The 22,122-nt window shown below is 43.6% G+C and overlaps 1 protein-coding gene across 1 annotated transcript; it reads left to right on the plus strand.

The window, feature by feature from the left end:
• Positions 1-3,268: 3,268 nt before the first annotated feature.
• On the plus strand, positions 3,269-17,111 carry LOC311124244 (glutathione S-transferase LANCL1-like). The gene is made up of 10 exons (XM_084198420.1): positions 3,269-3,361; positions 3,759-3,907; positions 4,135-4,252; positions 4,390-4,600; positions 5,169-5,322; positions 12,664-12,810; positions 13,226-13,408; positions 13,960-14,136; positions 15,014-15,086; positions 15,725-17,111. Exons 2-10 carry the CDS (start codon positions 3,821-3,823, stop codon positions 15,799-15,801), a joined length of 1,227 nt encoding a protein of 408 aa, XP_084054546.1. The 5' UTR covers positions 3,269-3,361; positions 3,759-3,820; the 3' UTR covers positions 15,802-17,111.
• The last annotated feature ends 5,011 nt before the right edge of the window (positions 17,112-22,122 follow it).

The following is a 22,122-nucleotide window of genomic DNA, read 5'->3' on the forward strand; positions in this document are numbered from 1 at the left end:
AGGTTGTCAGCCTGTCAGCTCACGTTAATATTAGTACTCAGTTCAGCCACTGTGGAGTGGTGTGTGTTGTTCCGGAAAGCCATTCCGAACACAGCAAGCTCTGTCGCAGGCAGCACCAAAAATCGGCTAATTTGCCACCATCATTCTCCTCCTTCAAAGGGACAATGTTGCTGATTCCAATGTTGGAACTCTTGGATTGGACAGCAACCTTGGGATATGGCTGAATTGTCTTGAACATGAAGGAAAAGGTTAGGATAAAATTGTCTCTGATGCAAGTCGTCTTTCCAGAGCTTTCCCAGGGGCCTGTAGGCTAATATTAAAGGTAATTAGCTCAATATATGGACCTTTTTCAGACGTTTGTCAGATGAGTCCTGCTATATTAAGTCAATGCCTTCACCTGTCCCCCCCCCCCCCCCAGGCAAGGTAAAGCAGTCCCTAGGTGAAGACATGAAAGGCGGCCATTTTGTTTTCATCACATAAACAAACGCTGTGATGAGCTAGCTACTGATGTGGCAATAACGGAGCAGGCTAACAACAAGGACTGTAGATCACAAGGGGAAAGGAAGAAGATGAGAATAGATCAAATCAATAGCTTCCTTCATCTTTATTATGAGGTGTGCAGTAATATGTGCACTCTAAGAAAATAAACTCATCTTATTAATTATCCCAAAGAATAGCCCCAAAGAATCAACTAAATGAATGAACCAGGACCACCCACTCTTCTCTGCTTCTAAAGCCTGTCTCTAACGTTACTTCTCCACGCCACGATGTGCCACTCTACTTTCTAAAAGTCCTGATTGCACATGAATGGAAGAGAGAGAGAGAGAGAGAGAGAGAGAGAGAGAGAGAGAGAGAGAGAGAGAGAGAGAGAGAGAGAGAGAGAGAGAGAGAGAGAGAGAGAGAGAGAGAGATTTAGAAAATCACATTCAAAATGGCTTTTATTTAGTCAGGATCATTATGACATAGTAATAATACATTATAAGGGGGATCATACATGCTTATGACAAGTCTGACAATGCCTTATAACCACATGATAATGCATTATAACCACATGATAATGCAACAGCCAAATATAAGGCTCTGGCATTCGCTATACTGCAGGCTTTAAGTAAGGGTTACTAGCAGGAACTGTTTAGAAGACTGCAAAACAGCAGGCTATAAAGAATGATGACAACTTGTTCTGGGTTCTTAACAGAGGACGTGGCCCCCCGGACACTTTGCTATCAATCTGGAGGAGTGTGGGAGCTTGATTGATTCTAGAGAAGGTCAAAAGCAACTTGTTTGGGGGTGCTGGCATTTCCATGGCAGCGAGATGTGCAAAACTGTCATTATTCTGCCACCAATACACAAACAGATTACAGACTCAGAATGGATACAGCATAGAGGCTTATTGGAGAAGAAGATCAAGTGTCACTCGAGTGTCACGAACCCAGCACAAGGAATTAGCTACTGTAAAACAGATTATTATGGCAGTGTGAAAAATCAGACTCATAAGAGGCTGGTAGTTCATTATCATTACAGTGCATTAACTGTGATACAGAGATCCTATCAAAGCTTGCTATGAACAAAGACTCCTGTGGAAAATTCTGGTTTGCAATCTAGCAATTAACTTCAAGCTATGCTTTCATGGTGCTAATCAGGGAAGACCTCCTGTGGAGCTGTGTACACTCTTAGAAAAAAGGGTTCCAAAAGGGTTCTTCAGCTGTCCCCATAGGAGAACCCATTTTGGTTCCAGCAGAACCCTTTTGGGTTAGAACCCTCTGTAGAAAGGGCTCTACATGGAACCAAAAGGGCTCTACATGGAACCAAAAGGGTTCTATCTAGAAGCAAAAGGGTTCTACCTGGAAGCAAAAGGGTTCTACTTGGAACCAAAAATGGTTCTTCAAATGGTTCTCCTATGGGGCTAGCCGAAGAACCCTTTTAGGTTCTAGATAGCACCCTTTGTTCTAAGAGTGTAGTGTACAGAAATAACCGCCCATGTTCAACTTCATAAAAAACATGTTTTCCCATCTCAAGAGGTTCAATTTAAAAAATGACTTTAGTAGGTGCCTATTAAGGGCCAAATAAAGTATCAGGGATAACAGGATTTACATTTTCATCTTAAATCAGCCATACATCCCCTCCTGACAGGGGGAATGGATGCTTGTTGTGTGCAACAGGGAGCGGCAATTGAATGCAAGCTTCACCCCAAAAACTGTTTTGCTAAATTATTTCTAGCCTGTCTATCTATGGGTAACAGGGTTGACGTGTTATGCTCGACCCAATCAGTTTTCCACCACAAAACACCAGAAATGGCCATAAAGAGTAGAACCAGCACACCTGCTTTTACACTATGATTTGACTATTACATGTAATATTTAAAAAGGAATAGTTTCACCATATTAAAACGAGAGTTCAGTTCACGTAACAGGGTTAACCTTAAAATGAGGGACAAACGAATCAGTAATCACATTAAATAAATAATCATCTTCAGAAATGACTTTGTCAAAGCAACAAAATAACTAGGGCTTTACAAAGATGGTGAAACTTGGAGACATTTTAGGATTAAGTGGGTTGAAATCTTCCTAGATGTGACACAGGGTTGACGGTGGGAACTGAATTTTGACACTTTAGCAAGTCTTTATTCATATTAAAAACCTGATTGATTGAATTCTCCATGTGGTCTATATTAAAGGGCACTTCATTTAATATAACAGGCTTCTAAAATGTAATACTGGTGCACAACTTCTACTTAAAATATAAAATGGACTATTTTCGTGGAACGACTCATTTGCTGTGTAGGACCTTAATTCAGAGACTGGGTTGGGTTTTGATCATTCAAAACAGACATGTAGGCCTTCATAGCAAAACCTTATGCTTTGTTCAAAAGGCGACAATAGTTTAAAAACTTGGGTGGATATCATTCCACCAGCTCAATCTATCTCTGCCTGCATCCAATTTGTAAGTCGCTCTGGATAAGAGCGTCTGCTAAATGACGTAAATGTAAATGTAAAATGTAAATAAAATCTATAGCATTGCTCACCCCTTTTCACTGTCATTATGGCACCCGGGAAATTACACAATATAATTGCCATATCATATTTGTAATGCACAGGTGGCAGCATTACAAGGTGGCACTTGAAGATTAATCATGTTTTATAAATTAATAGTCAGTTAATATGATAGTTGATTGTTTAACTCGTTATTTACTGTACATCAACATATTACCTCACACTGTCCTCATCACTGCTCGAAGTAACTCAAATAAGCCTGTAATGCGGCCTCCTTCACACCAGGTGGCCACACTGACGTTGTAAAGTCCATTCAACGTGTTTGTCAGTGAAGCGAGCAAGAACATTATAAACATCAATCGTCTGCAGTGGTATGTCCTTTTTATCGACTGACTTTTAACATTCGGCGTATTTTTTGTGTATTTAGCGCAAAGGCATGTGTTTAAAAATATTTGCTAATATTGTAGCTATAGCTAGCTGCACTATCACACATGCTAATTTCAATGGCGACTGAGCACATGATATTGAGTTAGCTTAGCATGCTAGCGCTATTTAGCATAGCTAGCAAGTTTGGGGGCGTGTAGCACGAATCTCTTCCAAAGCAGTGTCTCTAACTAGATATTTGATTTAGTTAGATAGCGAGATACGTTGTATATTTTTGTTGCACCCTCTACCAAACAGTTGTTGGAATTAATGTAATGATCTCTGTAGCGAGAGACAGACCGAGAGTGGTCTCAACATCGTGTGTTCCCATCCCACCTCTCGCAGATTCCTTCTCGTTTGACCAAGAAACTTGAGCATTAGTGGGAGCGGAGGGGAGTTGGAAGAAAATGGACCAGAGAGCTTGGAAGAACCCATACGCAGACTATGATGGGAACCCTGCATCTGTGCAAGAACTATTTGATTCACAAGGAAAGGTATGACGCTAACGTTAGCTAGCTAAAGTTAAAGCTAGCTAGGCCTGGTAAGCAAATGGTCATATCCTGACTGTACAATTCATAGCCTACATGTCATGAGCCTTTTTATGCTAAATGCATCACGTAACTGAAATATATGCAACATTCAAAGGACTTCAAAGCCAGGCCTACTGATAAAGATCTAATACAATATAATCCAATATGTTCTGTCATGGTGTTCTCTACAGCTCACAGCAGAGTTTGCAGGGCGGCTGAGCAATGCCATTAGTCAGCTGTTGATGCACATGGAGAATGGGCTCAAGTCTGCCGACCCTAGAGACTGCACTGGCTACACTGGCTGGGCAGGTGAGGAAGAAGAAACCACCATCTTGTGTTTTCTAGGTTTAGGCTGTGTTCTAATGTCACCTCGAATCACAAGTCTCCTAAACTCTGTCCATTCTTCCTCTCCCCCTCGTCTCCCCCAAACCCCTCTCCCTCCATAGGCATCGCCCTGCTTTACCTGCACCTCCACGGTGTGTTCGGAGAGCCTTCATTCCTGCAGAAGGCTCTGGACTACGTGGGCCACAGCCTGACGTGTCCGACGCGGCGACGTGATGTCACCTTCCTGTGCGGTGACGCCGGGCCCCTGGCCGTGGCTGCGGTGGTCTACCATAGAGTACAGAGAGCACAGGAGTCAGACGAATGCCTCAGCAGGTCAGTACAGGACATGGGCCAGCCATAAACGTGTGTGTATATAGGATCTGTTTATTTTTATTTAACCTTTATTTAACCAGGTAGGCCAGTTGAGAACAAGTTCTCATTTACAACTGCGACCTGGCCAAGATAAAGCAAAGCAGTGCGATTTAATAATAACAACAACACAGAGTTGCATATGGAATAAACAAAACATACAGTCAATAACACAATATAAAAACGTGTTGTGTACATCATTGGGGACGGCTTACAAGACTGAGAATTAAGACACTGGTGCTGTGTGTGTCTAGATTTCATTCCACCAAATCACTCATTTGATCAATATGTGGCTTACCATACTAGTCACTCCTCGCACGGGTAGATCTGAGAGGATTGGGTAGGTGTCGCAATATGGCAACAAGGTCCGCCTGACCTATTGGAAGGCAAGATCCTCACAGGTCTCCAGAAGATCCTAGGGGATAAGAGCTAGATGTTGATTTGGACAAAAGTCCACACAGTTAGTCAGGCAGATACCATAAGAGATCTGAGGTAAACTAAGTGTCCCCTCCTCTCTGCTTCCTCCCTCCAGGCTGCTGCAGCTCCATCAGTCGGTGGTAATGGGCTCCGGGGCCAGCGGGCTCCCAGATGAGCTGCTTTACGGCAGGATGGGGTACCTCTATGCCCTGACCTTCATCAACCAGCAGTTTGGTCACGACAAGATCCCCATCCAATACATCCAACAGGTCAGTCGTAGGCTCACGGTTAAGGTTTATCACATACACATTGGATATGTATTCAATGTGTTTAACAAGCACTGTTACGTTGAGTGTGTTCAATAGAAACGCAGTTGTTTGAGTGAGCTACGGAGCATTGTCATCAGAAAGGTGAACGATTTTCTAAGTAGGACCATTTGATAATTAAATGAAAATGTTACCCTTTTCACACTACTGAAATGAGCTTAGCCGAGCCAAGTACTGTGCTGGCCTGGTAATGCATCCATTGCTGGAACTGTGCTCGTAAGGACAAAGCCAGGGAGGCCCCCCTCTTGTAGGCCCGCAGATGTTTTTTTATTTTAGTAACTGTCTTGGTCTCAACATACTGTTGAGTTAGAATACAGAAGGTGCTATTTTGAAATGTGGTTGGGCATTGGCAGTTTCTCTCTTATGTCGGTCATTAGCTCGGTTCCATCAAATTGGCGACAGATTTTCATGCAAATATTCTAGAAGCACATATTTTCCCACCAGTGGCGCTTCCACCAAACAGACTTGCTGTGGATACAAATCAGTGGGTGATGACGTAGTGCACACAATGTCACCAACGTGGTCCTCTGTAGCTCAATTGGTAGAGAATGGCGCTTGTAACGCCAGGGTAGTGGGTTCGAACCCCGGGACCACCCATGCGTAAAAATGTAAGTCGCTTTGGATAAAAGCGTCTGCTATATGGCTTGTTATTATATTATTATGTACGCTTAAGTTTACATGTACTGAATAAAAATCCAAAGTCCATTGCATTTTCAACTCTACCGATAGTTTTGTCACAAACTGTTGCGTCTTGGCCCATGTGCTCTGGCCAACAGCTCACAGATAGTGTGGGTAGGCTAGTCTACATGATGAGATTATTATGGATAAGGGAGAGATTATTTTTTGTCAATCATCGCTCATCGTGTCACCAGAATAAGACCCTAAAAATGTATTGGAAGGGAGCATCAAGATCACTGTGCACTTTCACCACCCTGTGAAGTTCATCACTTATTTCATCTGTAGCCTAAAAAACTTCATGGTTTCCCCGAGTCGTAGTGGGAGGACCACACATCCATATCATCGCGTGACTCCAAGTTTACTTCGGTATGATGGTTATTATATCAATATTTGCGCATAAAGGCGTTCCCACCGCCATTTGTTGCATAATTTTACAGACACAAAAAGATACCACCATGTTGAACAAACAAATTATCTGTGTCCATTTATAAAATTGTATCAAAACTTCATTTATTTTTTAATTTTTTTATACACGGTATAAGTAGGTGTGACTTTACTCGCATAAAAACTGTGGATGTAAACGTTGTTAGTTATTCACTCAATTAGCCCATGTCAGAATTTTTTTATTATTTTTTATCTTTAGAATGGTAAATTAATCTAGCCAGCTACCTAAACTTGTAGTAGTCAATGTCAAGTTACGGACCCCATTTGATTTTGTTAGTCACTCTCACTGAGATATTTTATTAACATTGCCTAAAGACAGGGCCATATTGCAGTTTTACATTTTGCCTAAAAATCAGATCTCAATGATTTTTTTTTTTTTTTTTTTTTGAAAACAAATAGTGAATTGCCAATAAGTTAGAAAAAAATTGAGATATGGTGTGTCCAAACCATTGACTGGTAGTATATATGTAGATAGATACTACCAGTCTAAAGTTTGGACACCTACTCATTCAATGGTTTTTCTTTATTTTTACTATTTTTTTTACGTTGTGCAATAATAGTGAATACATAAACTATGAAATAACACATTTGGAATCAAGTAGTATCCAGAAAAAGTATTAAACAAATCAAAATATATTTTATATTTGAGATTCTTCAAATAGCCACCCTTTGCCTTGATGACAGCTTTGCACATTCTTGGCATTCTCTCAACCAGCTTCATGAGGTAGTCACCTGGAATGCATTTCAATTAACAGGCGTGCCTTCTAAAACGTTAATTTGTGAAATGTATTTCCTTCTTACTGCATTTGAGCCAATCAGTTGTGTTGTGACAAGGTAGGGGGGGGTATACAGAAGATAGCCCTATTTGGTACAAGAACAGCTCAAATAAGCAAAGACGAATGACAGTCCATCGTTACTTTAAGACATGAAGGTCAGTCAATATGGACAATTTCAAGACCCAGTGTTACCGCTGCTGCAGAGGATAAGTTCATTACATTTACATTTTAGTCATTTAGCAGACGCTCTTATCCAGAGCGACTTACAGTTAGCGCATACATTATTTTATCGAACCCACAACCCTGGCGTTGCAAACGCCATGCTCTACCAACTGAGCTACATCCCCTGCCGGCCATTCCATCCCCTACCCTGGACGACGCTGGGCCAATTGTGCGCCGCCCCATGGGTCTCCCGGTCGCGGCCGGCTACGACAGAGCCTGGATTCGAACCAGGATCTCTAGTGGCACAGCTAGCACTGCGATGCAGTGCCTTAGACCACTGCGCCACTCGGGAGACGTTAGTTACCAGCCTCAGACATTAGTTACCAGCCTCAGAAAATGCAGCCTTTTTGTGGTCCACTGTAGCTCAGCTGGTAGAGCACGGCGCTTGTAACGCCAAGGTAGTGGGTTCGATCCCCGGGACCACCCATACACAAAAAAAAAAATGTATGCACACATGACTGTAAGTCGCTTTGGATAAAAGCGTCTGCTAAATGGCATATTATTATTATATATTATTATAAATAAATGCTTCAGAGTTCAAGTCACAGACACATCTCAACATCAACTGTTCAGAGGGGACTGTGTGAATCAGGCCTTCATGGTCAAATTGCTTCAAAGAAATCACTACTAAAGGACCCCAATAAGAAGAAGAGACCTGCTTGGGCAAAGAAACACAAGCAATGGACATATTTGGTTCCAACCGCCGTTTCTTTGTGAGACGCGGTGTGGGTGAATGGATGATCTCCGCATGTGTAGTTCCCACCGTAAAGCATGGAGGAGGTGGTGTTATGGTGTGGGGGTGCTTTGCTGGTGACACTGTCTGTGATTTATTTAGAATTCAAGGCACACTTAACCAGCATGGCTACCACAGCATTCTGCAGCGATATGCCATCCCACCTGGTTTGGGCTTAGGGGGACTATCATTTGTTTTTCAACAGGACAGTGACCCAAAACACACCTCCAGGCTGTGTACGGGCTATTTTACTAAGAAGGAGAGTGGTGGAGTGCTGCATCAGATGACCTGGCCTCCACAATCACTCTGCGCAGAGTGAAGGAAAAGCAGCCAAAAAGTGCTCAGCATATGTGGGAACTGCTTCAAGACTGTTGGAAAAGCATTCCAGGTGAAGCTGGTTGAGGGAATACCAAGAGTGTGCAAAGCTGTCATCAAGGCAAAGGGTGGCTATTTGAAGAATCTCAAATATAAAATATATTTGGATTTGTTTAACACTTTTTCTGGTTACTACTTGATTCCAAATGTGTTATTTCATAGTTTTGATGTCTTCACTATGATTCTACAATGTAGAAAATAGTAAAAAATAAAGAAAAACCCTTGAATGAGTAGGTGTCCACACTTTTGACTGGTACTGTGTGTGTGTATATGTATCGCTATCTCTGTATATATCTCTAAATAAGCGTCGTACAATTAAAGGTCAAATACACTGCATTTCAAACAGTCAGCAATAATCTAATGAATTCAGGGCTTGTGAAGTTATACCTAGGCTAAATATAAGCTTTCCACAACCATAAGACCCACTTATAATTTAATTATTTTATCAAAATAGTTAACCTGCTTTTCTTTGTTTTGTTGCAATCACTGATCTGGCTTTTAAGTCGGTCTATGAAAATGCCCTTTTTTGTTACAGATGTAGCTAGAACCATCCATAATGCAACTTCACTAGTAATGACTAACACACGTCTCAACAATCTCTCAAGCCCACGTGCTAGTGATTAGTCAGTTTATCTTTTATATTTCAAGTTTAGCCAACTTGGGTCCATTTTCTAGCTAACAAGGTTGAACAGTTGAATTGTTATGAACAAACCTGTCTGTCTCCAACTGTTTGAAAAGCATGTTAGCCTGTCCACTTTGTTCAGATGTATACCAGTCTTTGGCTAAAATGCTGCTAAGGGTACGTGCTACCACAATGCAGCGCGCGAAAAACTGAGCATTCATTTACATTTTACATTTTAGTCATTTAGCAGACGCTCTTATCCAGAGCGACTTACAGTTAGTGAATACATTTGTATAAATTTTTTTTTTAATATTTTTATTTTATAAAAAAAAAATATATATATACTGGCCCCCCGTGGGAATCGAACCCACAACCCTGGCGTTGCAAACGCCATGCTCTATCAACTGAGCTACATCCCTGCCGGCCATTCCCTCCCCTACCCTGGACGACGCTGGGCCAATTGTGCGCCGCCCATAAGTCTCCCGGTCGGGGCCGGCTGTGACAGAGCCTGGATTCGAACCAGGATCTCTAGTGGCACAGTTAGCACTGCGATGCGGCGCAGGAGGCATTCATTTTCTAGAATCAATGTTCATTGGTACTCTCGTTTTAGTAGTGTCTGCTCTGCATGCAATTTGAGTTGTTGAGACATAAAAAGGGTATTGTTTGAAAAGTTAACTTCTCCTCTAGTACAGTAAAATAATGTGTATTGGTGTCCATATGACCGATTCTGTTGGAACAAAACTCAAATGCAAATACAGAAACAATTTTGCTCGGGAGGGTTCGCGTAACAATATTTCGCTTAGGGGCTATGGGCTGGTCTAACTGCATGTGTGGGTATGGATGTGGGTACGCAGACCCGCGAGCCACTGAAGCCCCTCATGATGAGTTCAGACTTTTTGTGGCCCCCACCCCCATCAAAGCTGCCCATCCCTGGACAAAACCAGAATCTAATATCAGAGCCAGTAAGTTTCAGGTCGGCACAATAGTGTGAAAAGTGTAATTATTTTCAGTTGATATAGGTTGTGTACGTTCACTCATCCACCCTACAGATTTTCAGAAGCAATACAACAGTAAAGCCTCTTTACAATATTATATTATTATTATAAGAAATCCTGCTATTCCCTCCGAACCATCAAACAGGCAAAGAGTCAATACAGGACTAAGATTGAATTGTACTACACCGGCTCTGACGCTCGTCGGATGTGGCAGGGCTCAAAAACTATTACAGACGACAAAGGGAAGCACAGCTGCGAGCTGCCCAGTGACACAAGCCTACCAGACGAGATAAACCACTTCTATGCTCGCTTCGAGGCAAACAACACTGAAGCATGCATGAGAGCACCAGCTGTTCCGGATGACTGTGATCACGCTCTCCGTAGCCGATGTGAGTGAGACTTTTAAGCAGGTCAACATTCACAAGGCCGCAGGGCCAGACGGATTACCAGGATGTGTACTCCGAGCATGTGCTGACCAACTGGCAAGTGTCTTCACCGACATTTTCAACATGTCCCTGACTGAGTCTGTAATACCAACATGTTTCAAGCAGACCACCATAGTCTTAGGACACTAAGATAACCTGCCTAAATGACTACCGACCCATGGCACTGACGTCTGTAGCCATGAAGTACTTTGAAAGGCTGGTCATGGCTCACATCAACACCATTATCCCAGAAACCCTAGACCCACTCCAATTTGCATACCGCCCCAACAGATCCACAGATGATGCAATCTCTATTGCACTCCACGCTGCCCTTTCCCACCTGGACAAGAGGAACACCTACGTGAGAATGCTATTCATTAACTACAGCTCAGCGTTCAACACCATAGTGCCCTCATCACTAAGCTAAGGATCCTGGGACTAAACACCTCCCTCTGCAACTGGATCCTGGACTTCCTGACGGGCCGCCCCCAGGTGGTAAGGGTAGGTAACAACACATCTGCCACGCTGATCCTCAACACGGGGCCCCTCAGGGGTGCGTGCTCAGTCCCCTCCTGTACTCCCTGTTCACCCATGACTGCATGGCCAGGCACGACTCCAACACCATCATTAAGTTTGCCGACGATGAGACAGCATATAGGGAGGAGGTCAGAGACCTGGCCGTGTGGTGCCAGGATAACAACCTCTCCCTCAATGTGAAAAAGACAAAGGAGATGATTGTGGACTACAGGAAAAAAAAGAGGACTGAGCACGCCCCCATTCTCATCGACGGGGCTGTAGTGGAACAGGTTGAGAGCTTCAAGTTCCTTGGTGTCCACATCACCAACAAACTATCATGGTCCAAACACACCAAGACAGTCGTGAAGAGGGCACAACAAAGCCTATTCCCCCTCAGGAGAATGAAAAGATTTGGCATGGGTCCTCAGATCCTCAAAGTTCTACAGCTGCACCATCGAGAGTATCCTGACTGGCTGCATCACCGCCTGGTATGGCAACTGTTCGGCCTCCGACCGCAAGGCACTACAGAGGGTAGTGCGTACGGCCCAGTACATCACTGGGGCCAAGCTTCCTGCCATCCAGGACCTCTATACCAGGCGGTGTCAGAGGAAGGCCCTAAAAATTGTCAGACTCCAGCCACCCTAGTCATAGACTGTTCCCTCTGCTACCGCACGGCAAGAGGTACAGGTGCGCCAAATCTAGGTCCAAAAGGCTTCTCAACAGCTTCTACCCCCAAGCCATAAGACTCCTGAACAGCTAATCATGGCTACCCGGACTATTTGCACTGCCCCCCCCCCCCCCCCCACCCCATATTTTTACGCTGCTGCTACTCTGTTAAAGTGACTGCATAAATAATAATTACCTATTACCTCTACTACCTCAACTAGCCGGTGCCCCCGCACATAGACTCTGCACCGGTACCCCCCTATATATAGCCTCCCTACTGTTATTTTATTTTACTTCTGCTCTTTTTTTCTCAACACTTTTTTGTTTTATTGTAATTTTTTATACAAAAATAAATGCATTGTTGGTTAAGAGCTGTAAGTAAGCATAATGTCTACACCTGTTGTATTCGGCGCATGTGGAAAATAAAATTTGATTATTATATATATATATATATATTAATTATATTCCTGTTGTGGTGTGTTTTGAATGCTCTCTCTCCCTCTGATCTGAGGCTGTGTTGATATCAGTGATCAAATCAATTTTATTTGCCACATGCGCCGAATACAACAGGTGTAGACCTTACAGTGAAATGCTTACCTACAAGCCCTTAACCAACAATGCAGTTTTAAGAAAATTATTTTTAAAAATAAAAATAATTATTAAAGAGCAACAGTAAAATAAAATAACAGTTGGGAGGCTATATACAAGGGGTACCGGTACAGAGTCAATGTGCGGGGGCACAGGTTAGTTGAGGGAATATGTACATGTAGGTAGAGTTAAGAGATGTGGCGTGTGTTTTGACTGTGTTTTGACCCTGGTCTCTCGCCCACAGATCTGTGAGGCTGTGTTGATATCGGGGGAGGGTCAGTCCCAGAGGTTCCGTTGTCAGGACCAGAGCCCTCTGATGTACGAGTGGTACCAAGAACAGTATGTAGGCCCCGCCCACGGCCTGGCAGGCATCTACTACTTCCTCATGCAGGTAATAAAGCTAGAGCTGATTGGTTTAAAACTTCCCTTTATTGTCATGCAGGTAAAGCTGATAGGCTGAAAATCCCCATTTATGCAGGATTAGGAATCTAAAGAAAACGCCTTCATATAACCTGTTATGTTAAGTCCTATTCCACCAAGTAGTTTACTAGTTGAATCATACGCTGATGCTGGAATAGTGAGTATGTGAAATGGCTGGGGGACTCTGAAGACCAGGTTGGGAAACATTGTATAACGGGACCTTAAACATCATCAACCAGGGTTGGGATCAATTCAGGGAGTAAACTTGCTTTTTCTCATTGAAAATAAACCACCAAATGGAATTGACTCCAAACTTTTCATCAACTTACTATGAAGTGTGAGCCATGAAACCTCATTGATCATCTTCCCTGTTCTGTGCCCTGCAGCCAGGCTATGTGGCGGGGGATGAGAGGGTCCACAGACTGGTGAGGCCCAGCGTGGACCACGTCTGTCGACTCCGCTTCCCCACGGGGAACTACCCACCCTGCATAGGGGACAACAGGGACCTGCTGGTGCACTGGTGTCACGGAGCCCCAGGCATTATCTACATGCTGCTGCAGGCCTACAAGGTACTGGAAACCTGGGTCCTTTTCAGTAGGAGGGAAATGTTTAGAAAAGAGTGAAACTGGGAGGTGCTACCTGAACTCATCCAATGAAAACGCAGATGTTAGCTTTTTTTTCCCGTTACAAAATGTTTTGATACGGTGTGACTCTACTGAACACACCCCAGGACTATGTTATGGATAGATTATGTGATGGATAATTACTATGGTACATGCAATCTCAGATGTAATTGGCAGAATAACATCATGGAGGCCGGGGGTCTCTTGGAGTGAAATAGTGGCATTTGGTGGTGAAGTTGTGCCAGCCATAATGTATAGCTGCAATACACAATACATGTGTCCCTTAAAACATTATCGCATTACTTTTATTCTGAAAATGTGTTTCATATGTCACATTAGTTGTCTGCCAATCAATCCTCTTGGGTTAGAAATAGACTACTGAATTTATACAGCGCTGTCTCAACGTCTCCTAAAGAAACATCCATTTTTTAGTTTCCTGTTTCAAACATTTAAAAACGTTTTGCCCTCCTGAACATGCCCCTGTTATCCCTCTGCAGGTGTTTGGAGTAGGCCAGTACCTGGAGGAGGCTCTGCAGTGTGGGGAGGTGGTGTGGCACAGGGGTCTGCTGAAGAAGGGCTACGGCCTGTGTCACGGCGCCGCGGGCAACGCCTACGCCTTCCTGGCCCTCTACAAGCTCACCCATGACCCCAAGCACCTCTACAGGGCCTGCATGGTGAGAGACAGCCTAAACTTACTGACCTGATGGGGAAATCTCCTGGCCCTATGTCCTCACCTGTTACCACAAGCAAGCTCTCATCAATTGATGAGGATGTGGAGCCTGGAGTTTCCCCTGGTCCGGTCACATGATCAAATGACTAAATTGTTGTTGTTTTTTTCTGGAAAACTCCTGGCTCGACTGTACGTCCTCATCCTCTACCACCCTCTCTGTGATGGTTTGATGTTTTAACAAATAGACATTTGACAGGGTCTCTACTAGGTTTATGACTTACTAATTTAGTAGCTTATGTCAGTGTGTTGTTATTGACAACCGCTAGGTGGCTGTCCGTGTGTTGTTATTGACAACCGCTAGGTGGCTGTCCGTGTGTTGTTATTGACAACCGCTAGGTGGCTGTCCGTGTGTTGTTATTGACAACCGCTAGGTGGCTGTCAGTGTGTTGTTATTGACAACCGCTAGGTGGCTGTTAATGTGTCTTTGCATCAACACAGACAGTGAGAGAGAGAGAGGGGGAGGTGTATTTGATGTCTCTTTTTGGAGGGGCTCCATATGGCTGGAGTCCCATGTGTAGTTTGAACTTTATTAAGATGCAGCTATTAATATCCAGCTGGAAATGGAGCTGCCAGATGGCTGTCCAGGCTCTTACATCTTACCCCAATGGACTGTAATGGAACCAACTAGAATGGCTTTGTGAGCACATAGGTGGGCCATTTAATCCTAGTGGCATCTAAAGTGTCACTGTAAGGCACACATTAAGAATTGGCTGCTAAAAATGAATTTCTCTTAGGACAGTGTTTGTCAATCGTCTGATACTGCATGAAGTGTTGACTGTTGTATTGTGAAAAGCCTGACTCGGGTCTTTTGTCTTCTGTAGTTTGCAGACTGGTGCATGAACTACGGAAAACATGGCTGCAGGACACCGGACACTCCTTTCTCATTATTTGAAGGTAATGTGAAGCCATCTAACACACAACATATCAAATGCTTGAAGTAGAATGTTTAGCCTAGACCAGATTTGCTCAATAATTTGGCAAATTTCAATTAATCAATGAATAGTGGAAAGCTTGAGGACATGGTCGTGTTCACTCTCCCGAGTGGCGCAGTGGTCTAAGGCGCTGCATCGCAGTGCTAGCTGTGCCACTAGAGATCCTGGTTCGAATCCAGGCTCTGTCGTAGCCGGCCGCGACCGGGAGACCCATGCGACGGCGCACAATTGGCCCAGGGTATGGGAGGGAATGGCCGGCAGGGATGTAGCTCAGTTGGTAGAGCATGGCGTTTGCAACGCCAGGGTTGTGGGTTCGATTCCCACGGGGGGCCAGTATGAAAAAAATATATAAAAAAAATAATGAATGCACTCACTAACTGTAAGTCGCTCTGGATAAGAGCGTCTGCTAAATGACGTAAATGTAAATGTCTCAAATTGTAGAAAACTGACAAACTGGGAGGGACTACCTGAACTGGGAGGGACTACCTGAACTTTGTTTTCATTTTCCTTTGCAAAATTTTTTTGCTAAGGTGTGCCCTGACGAATACGACCCAATAACTGTTTTAGACGTGAAATCAATGTGTCACTTCGTGTCCACAGGCATGGCTGGCACCATCTACTTCCTGGCGGACCTCCTCCAGCCCCTGAAATCAAAGTTCCCAGCCTTTGAGGTGTAAAAGGTATCCCTGCTTACCCCTGGTCTCCTGCCTGCTGCTCTGGAAACTATGATACACATCCAAGCACCTAATCTCTCTCCATCTCTCTCACACACACACACACACACACACCGAGACATTTAAAGAAACACACACACAGGCATATACACCGCAGAGTCACCTCTGCAGGTGATAATCAAGATGACTTTTTCCATCACAACAAAATCTTCCCACAGTCTCTCCTTATTGGCTGAACGGTAACTGTGTGTGGTCAGCTCACTGTGGTGTAGGGAGGAGGACCAGGGACAATCAGTGCGAGGGTGACATTTTGCACGAGCAAATGGCAGTGAGCAAAAGAACCATAAGATTTCAAATAGATGTGAAGGCAAATTATCCAATGTGAATTCCAAATACTTCAACTCTCAATTGCATCGCATACATCACATGCATTGCTCAGTTGTCTAAACCCTGGTTAAATTCTTATAACACTACTTGTTGAAAAGTTCAAATTAAATCATGCTTTATAATTAGTTTTTATCATGCAGATTGAGTTTTATGGTATTCTTTGCACAGATCTGCACCTTTTTTTTGCGTGAGGAAAATGTCGCCCCTAGTCTAATATGTGCATGGTGCATGGGGGTTTGAAGTGTTATGCACTGAATCTTGCTCACTATTTTGTGTCTAGACATGGGGCATAAGCAGAGATGACCACCTCAAGTGGATTGTCGATTGATAGACATCAATTGAATATTTACTTTTCATTCATTTTTATGACGTATTGAGACTTCAGTTTATCTGAGATGAAATTGACTACGATTTTTTTTGCTCAGGCTAGAGTCTGGTCAAAAGGTAGTCCTCTCAACTCGGGACCATCATTAGCCCCTTGGTAACGGGGGTTGGAGCCCCGTCTCCAATTCTCCTGTCTATGTCCCTACTATCTGTGTCTACTTTCCCGCTGTACTGTCTATGAATCAATAAAAAATTACCAAGGGGATCGGAATACCGATCAATCTCCTATATAAAAAAAAATATCTTTGCTCCAACATTCATGTTTGTTAATTTTAGATTTCACCTTTTTTTTTTGAATAACCGGAATAGAAATTCCATGGTGTAGAGGATTTTTCATCTTTGCAGATTGTGGCTGCAATAGAAACTTTGTAGTAAAATTATTATACTGTGTGACAAAGTACTACAGTAAAACTGTAATGACCATGTGACGCATCATAACAAGTGGTGTGTGTGTGATGTACGCTTGTAACTCTACTGCTCATCTACGGTTTCTTCACATTTCCATTGGCTAAATAATAAAACAAGGTATTTTTTACATCTCACCTGTCTGTTACCTTTGCTATTAAACTATTATTCATTGTTGTAGTGTTCTGAATCTGACTGGCTCCTTGTCTCAACCTGCTGTTATAATAACAGAGCAAAGCCACTAAGGGGCAGCGGAGAGTTTGTCCATTTGGAATGGGAGCGTTCACGTTGAGCGGCAAGAATCGGTGAGTCCATCCGTCCATCCATCTACTAAAGCCTCCATTTTACTGCCCCCTTGCCAAACACTTAAGTGGTTAATATACTCTTTCTGACTTGACCGCTCCAACTTTCTCTATATTTGACTCCTTTCACTAAGGCACAAAAAAATCTGCATGTTAAACCCCAGGTCTCCTGCGCGCAATAAGACTGTGTTCGCCTACTGAGCTTAGGGAGCTAACGTAAGTCTTGCAAGGTTCACCGAACCACCTCCGTAAAACAAGTGAACAATAGCGCTGTAGCCTGCTCTATTGACCAATTTAGTCTATGTGGTTATACATGCATAATTAGCACAACATCCTTATTGGCTGGTCCTGTCAACTGCACCCAGGTAAGCTGTAAAGGGGTGTTGCACTATGAGCCTCTCTAATAGGACACTAATTGGGCTATAATGATGGAGCTGGATGACTACTGAACTCTATCTACCCTGTCCCTATGGAACACTCCTAACACACTATACCAAATAAGGCTCAGGAAACCCTGAAGGAGAGGGGGCACAATACCTCGGCTCTTTTTTAAGCCTGCTCCCCTGCTCCTCTTTTACGATGTGTGGCTGACATGGGCTCAAACCTGGGTTTAAATGCTATTTGAGCATTTGCTTTAGCCCGTGGGTGGGTGTGATGGTTGGGTTTGACATTTTGGGACTGTTCTATTGGTGCCCTTGAGCTAGGCAAGCTCAATCAGCACAGCTTAATGTTTGAATTGATTTCGAATAGTATTTGAACCCAGGACGACTTGGATCAGGGTAGGAGGGGGTTAGAAGGGGGGAATGTCCCAGCAACCAGTGACCCCCTTGAGGAGCTGCCCCCTGTCCCCCTCTCCTCTGAGATCAGGACAGGGGGAGGAGGAGGTGAGAAACTGAACACCGCAGGAGCGAGGGTAAAAATAGAGCTTGTGTCCCGGGGCGCGGTCTCTCCAAGCCTCCAGACGTGTCCTACACCACATTACATACAGCAGGAGGAGGAAGGAAAACACTACGGCGGTGGGATGGAAGTACAAGGTCGGGCTAATTCAAACCTGGGTTCAAATACTACTTGAAACTTTTTCAAATACATTGAGCTTTTGCTTTAGACTGCCAGGTAGGTGGGGCTTGCAGTTTTGTGACTAATCTGTTGGGCCATTAAGCTACAGGCAAGCACAGATGATTTGTTCGAAATGATTTTGAATAGTATTTGAACCCAGGTCTGGTTTAGAATTGACTTATTAGCGGCGCTTGGTGGCTGGGTCTTATCGGGGGTTGTTACTAATGATGGCTGTGTTCTTGACCCTGTTGGAGGTCGAGGACAGTGACAGTCACACTGTGGATTCTATAGTCTGACCTAATGACCACTGTGATGTAAGGGGCGGAGTCAGGCAGATTCTGCACATGTACAACATTGTTTCCGGCAAACAACTTGAAACAAAAGTACAGCCAATTGGGCAATAACAAGTGGCACTGGTTTGATGCAAACTCTGTTTAAGTGCCATCCAGTCCCAGTTAAAACACTGTAACTATCCTTTTTCATTTCCTTTGGATATCTGGATTCGGTGCAAATCCGCCTATTCGTGGCCATCCAAACCGTTGCATACATCACATGTTAAGATTCAGCTGTAGGCTATAGCCTTTTCCATGTCATTAATTAATTCTAATACAAAACATTACCACATTTTTGTGAATCATTACACACCCACACAGTATACCCATAATCTGTGTCATCACAAACTAGACTCATAATACCTTTATCTGACTCAATCACAGGGATTATTATATTTCATTGAATCGTTGCCAGGCTCTGATATTTTAAAATGTTATCAACGTTCACAAACACTATTTGACTAACATATCATATAACATGCATCCTATATCATAGAGGTGTTGATATGTAGCCTACCCACTTCTCTGACAGCCCAGACATCATTTATTTGTCCTGTGTTTTATGGTATTAGGCCTATTAACACAGTACAGTGCCATATTACAGTCGTGGTCAAAAGTTTTGAGAATGACACAAATACTAATTTTCACAAAGTCTGCTGCCTCAGTTTTGATGATGGCAATTTGCATATACTCCAGAATGTTATGAAGAGTGACCAGATGAATTGCAATTAATTGCAAAGTCCCTCTTTGCCATGAAAATGAACTTAATCCCCAAAAAAACATTTCCACTGCATTTCAGCTTCAGCTGCGGGATCGGGGCACCACCAGTGCAGAGCTTGCTCAGGAATGGTAGCAGGCAGGAGTGAGTGCATCTGCACACACAGTGAGGCAAAGACTTTTGGAGGATGGCCTGGTGTCAAGAAGGGCAGCGAGGAAGCCACTTCTCTCCAGGAAAAACATCAGGGACAGACAGATATTCTGCAAAAGGTACAGGGATTGGACTGCTGAGGACTGGGGTAAAGTCATTTTCTCTGATGAATCCCCTTTCCGATTGTTTGGGGCATCCGGAAAAAAGCTTGTCCGGAGAAGACAAGGTGAGCACTACCATCAGTCCTGTGTCATGCCAACAGTAAAGCATCCTGAGACCATTCATGTGTGGGGTTGCTTCTCAGCCAAAGAAGTGGGCTCACTCACAATTTTGCCTAAGAACACAGCCATGAATAAAGAATGGTACCAACACATCCTCCGAGAGCAACTTCTCCCAACCATCCAGAACAGTTTGGTGACGAACAATGCCTCTTCCAGCATGATGGAGCACCTTGCTATAAGGCAAAAGTGATAACTAAGTGGCTCGGGGAACAAAACATCGAAATTTTGGGTCCATGGCTAGGAAACTCCCCAGACCTTAATCCCATTGAGAACTTGTGGTCAATCCTCAAGAGGCGGGTGGACAAACAAAACCCCACAAATTCTGACAAACTCCAAGCATTGATTATGCAAGAATGGGCTGCCATCAGTCAGGATGTGGCCCAGAAGTTAATTGACAGCATGCCAGGGTGGATTGCAGAAGTCTTGAAAAAGAAGGGTCAACACTGCAAATATTGACTCTTTGCATAAACTTAATGTAATTGTCAATAAAAGCCTTTGACACTTATGGAATGCTTGTAATTATACTTCAGTATACCATAGTAACATCTGACAAAAATATCTCATAACACTGAAGCAGCGAACTTAGTGAAGCCCAATACTTGTGTCATTCTCAAACTTTTGACCACGACTGTACTCTCTGTCTTGGATCATAGGTGGGATAACTGAAGCTTATTCAAGAAGTGTTATTATAATAAATAGTTTTACTCTTTCTTATAGTAGGCCCACATTGTTTGGTTATTTTAGTCCAAATTTGCATTCCTATTGTGCAGAAATGTGTGTGCCCCCCCCCTCCCCCCCTGCAATCCCCTGGTGTACGGTTTCGATTGAACAGGGTGATGGAGCTTGGAGGGGGTGGTTGTTTTATTAGCTTGTGTAGTGAATGTCGGGTGACATTCCTGACATGCCAGCTCATCTTATTTTACGAAAGAGTGCGTCTCGCATTGAGAGAACAATTGAGCCAATAAGACAGAAGAATAAAATGTCTTGCTGGTCGTTATTCGCCATTTCATATTCCAGTGGCCCACACAAAAAATTATTGGCTAACTTTGACCGCTGCTACTCTTCAATGTATTTGTAAAACATACAATAAACAAACGTTTTATTTTTTAAAATATATATTTATATACAGTGGGGAGAACAAGTATTTGATACACTGCCGATTTTGCAGGTTTTCCGACTTACAAAGCATGTAGAGGTCTGTAATTTTTATCATAGTTACACTTAAACTGTGAGAGACGGAATCTAAAACAAAAATCCAGAAAATCACATTGTATGATTTTTAAGTAATTCATTTGCATTTTATTGCATGATATAAGTATTTGATCACCTACAAACCAGTAAGAATTCCGGCTCTCACAGACCTATTAGTTTTTCTTTAAGAAGCCCTCCTGTTCTCCACTCATTACCTGTATAAACTGCACCTGTTTGAACTTGTTACCTGTATAAAAGACACCTGTCCACACACTCAATCAAACAGACTACAACCTCTCCACAATGGCCTAGACCAGAGAGCTGTGTAAGGACATCAGGGATAAAATTGTAGACCTGTACAAGGCTGGGATGGGCTACAGGACAATAGGCAAGCAGCTTGGTGAGAAGGCAACAACTGTTGGCGCAATTATTAGAAAATGGAAGAAGTTCAAGATGACGGTCAATCACCCTCGGTCTGGGGCTCCATGCAAGATCTCACCTCGTGGGGCATCAATGATCATGAGGAAGGTGAGGGATCAGCCCAGAACTACACGGCAGGACCTGGTCAATGACCTGAAGAGAGCTGGGACCACAGTCTCAAAGAAAACCATTAGTAACACACTACGCCGTCATGGATTCAAATCCTGCAGCGCACGCAAGGTCCCCCTGCTCAAGCCAGTGCATGTCCAGGCCCGTCTGAAGTTTGCCAATGACCATCTGGATGATCCAGAGGAGGAATGGGAGAAGATCATGTGGTCTGATGAGACAAAAATAGAGCTTCTTGGTCTAAAGTCCACTCGCTGTGTTTGGAGGAAGAAGAAGGATGAGTACAACCCCAAGAACACCATCCCAACTGTGAAGCATGGAGGTGGAAACATCATTATTTGGGGATGCTTTTCTGCAAAGGGGACAGGACGACTGCACCGTATTGAGGGGAGGATGGATGGGGCCATGTATCGCGAGATCTTGGCCAACAACCTCCTTCCCTCAGAAAGAGCATTGAAGATGGGTCGTGGCTGGGTCTTCCAGCATGACAACGACCCGAAACACACAGCCAGGGCAACTAAGGAGTGGCTCCGTAAGAAGCATCTCAAGGTCCTGGAATGGCCTAGCCAGTC

This window comes from Coregonus lavaretus (genome assembly GCF_964263955.1).
Source record: "Coregonus lavaretus genome assembly, contig: HAP1_SCAFFOLD_707, whole genome shotgun sequence".
In the NCBI taxonomy this organism is placed as follows: Eukaryota; Metazoa; Chordata; class Actinopteri; order Salmoniformes; family Salmonidae; genus Coregonus; species Coregonus lavaretus.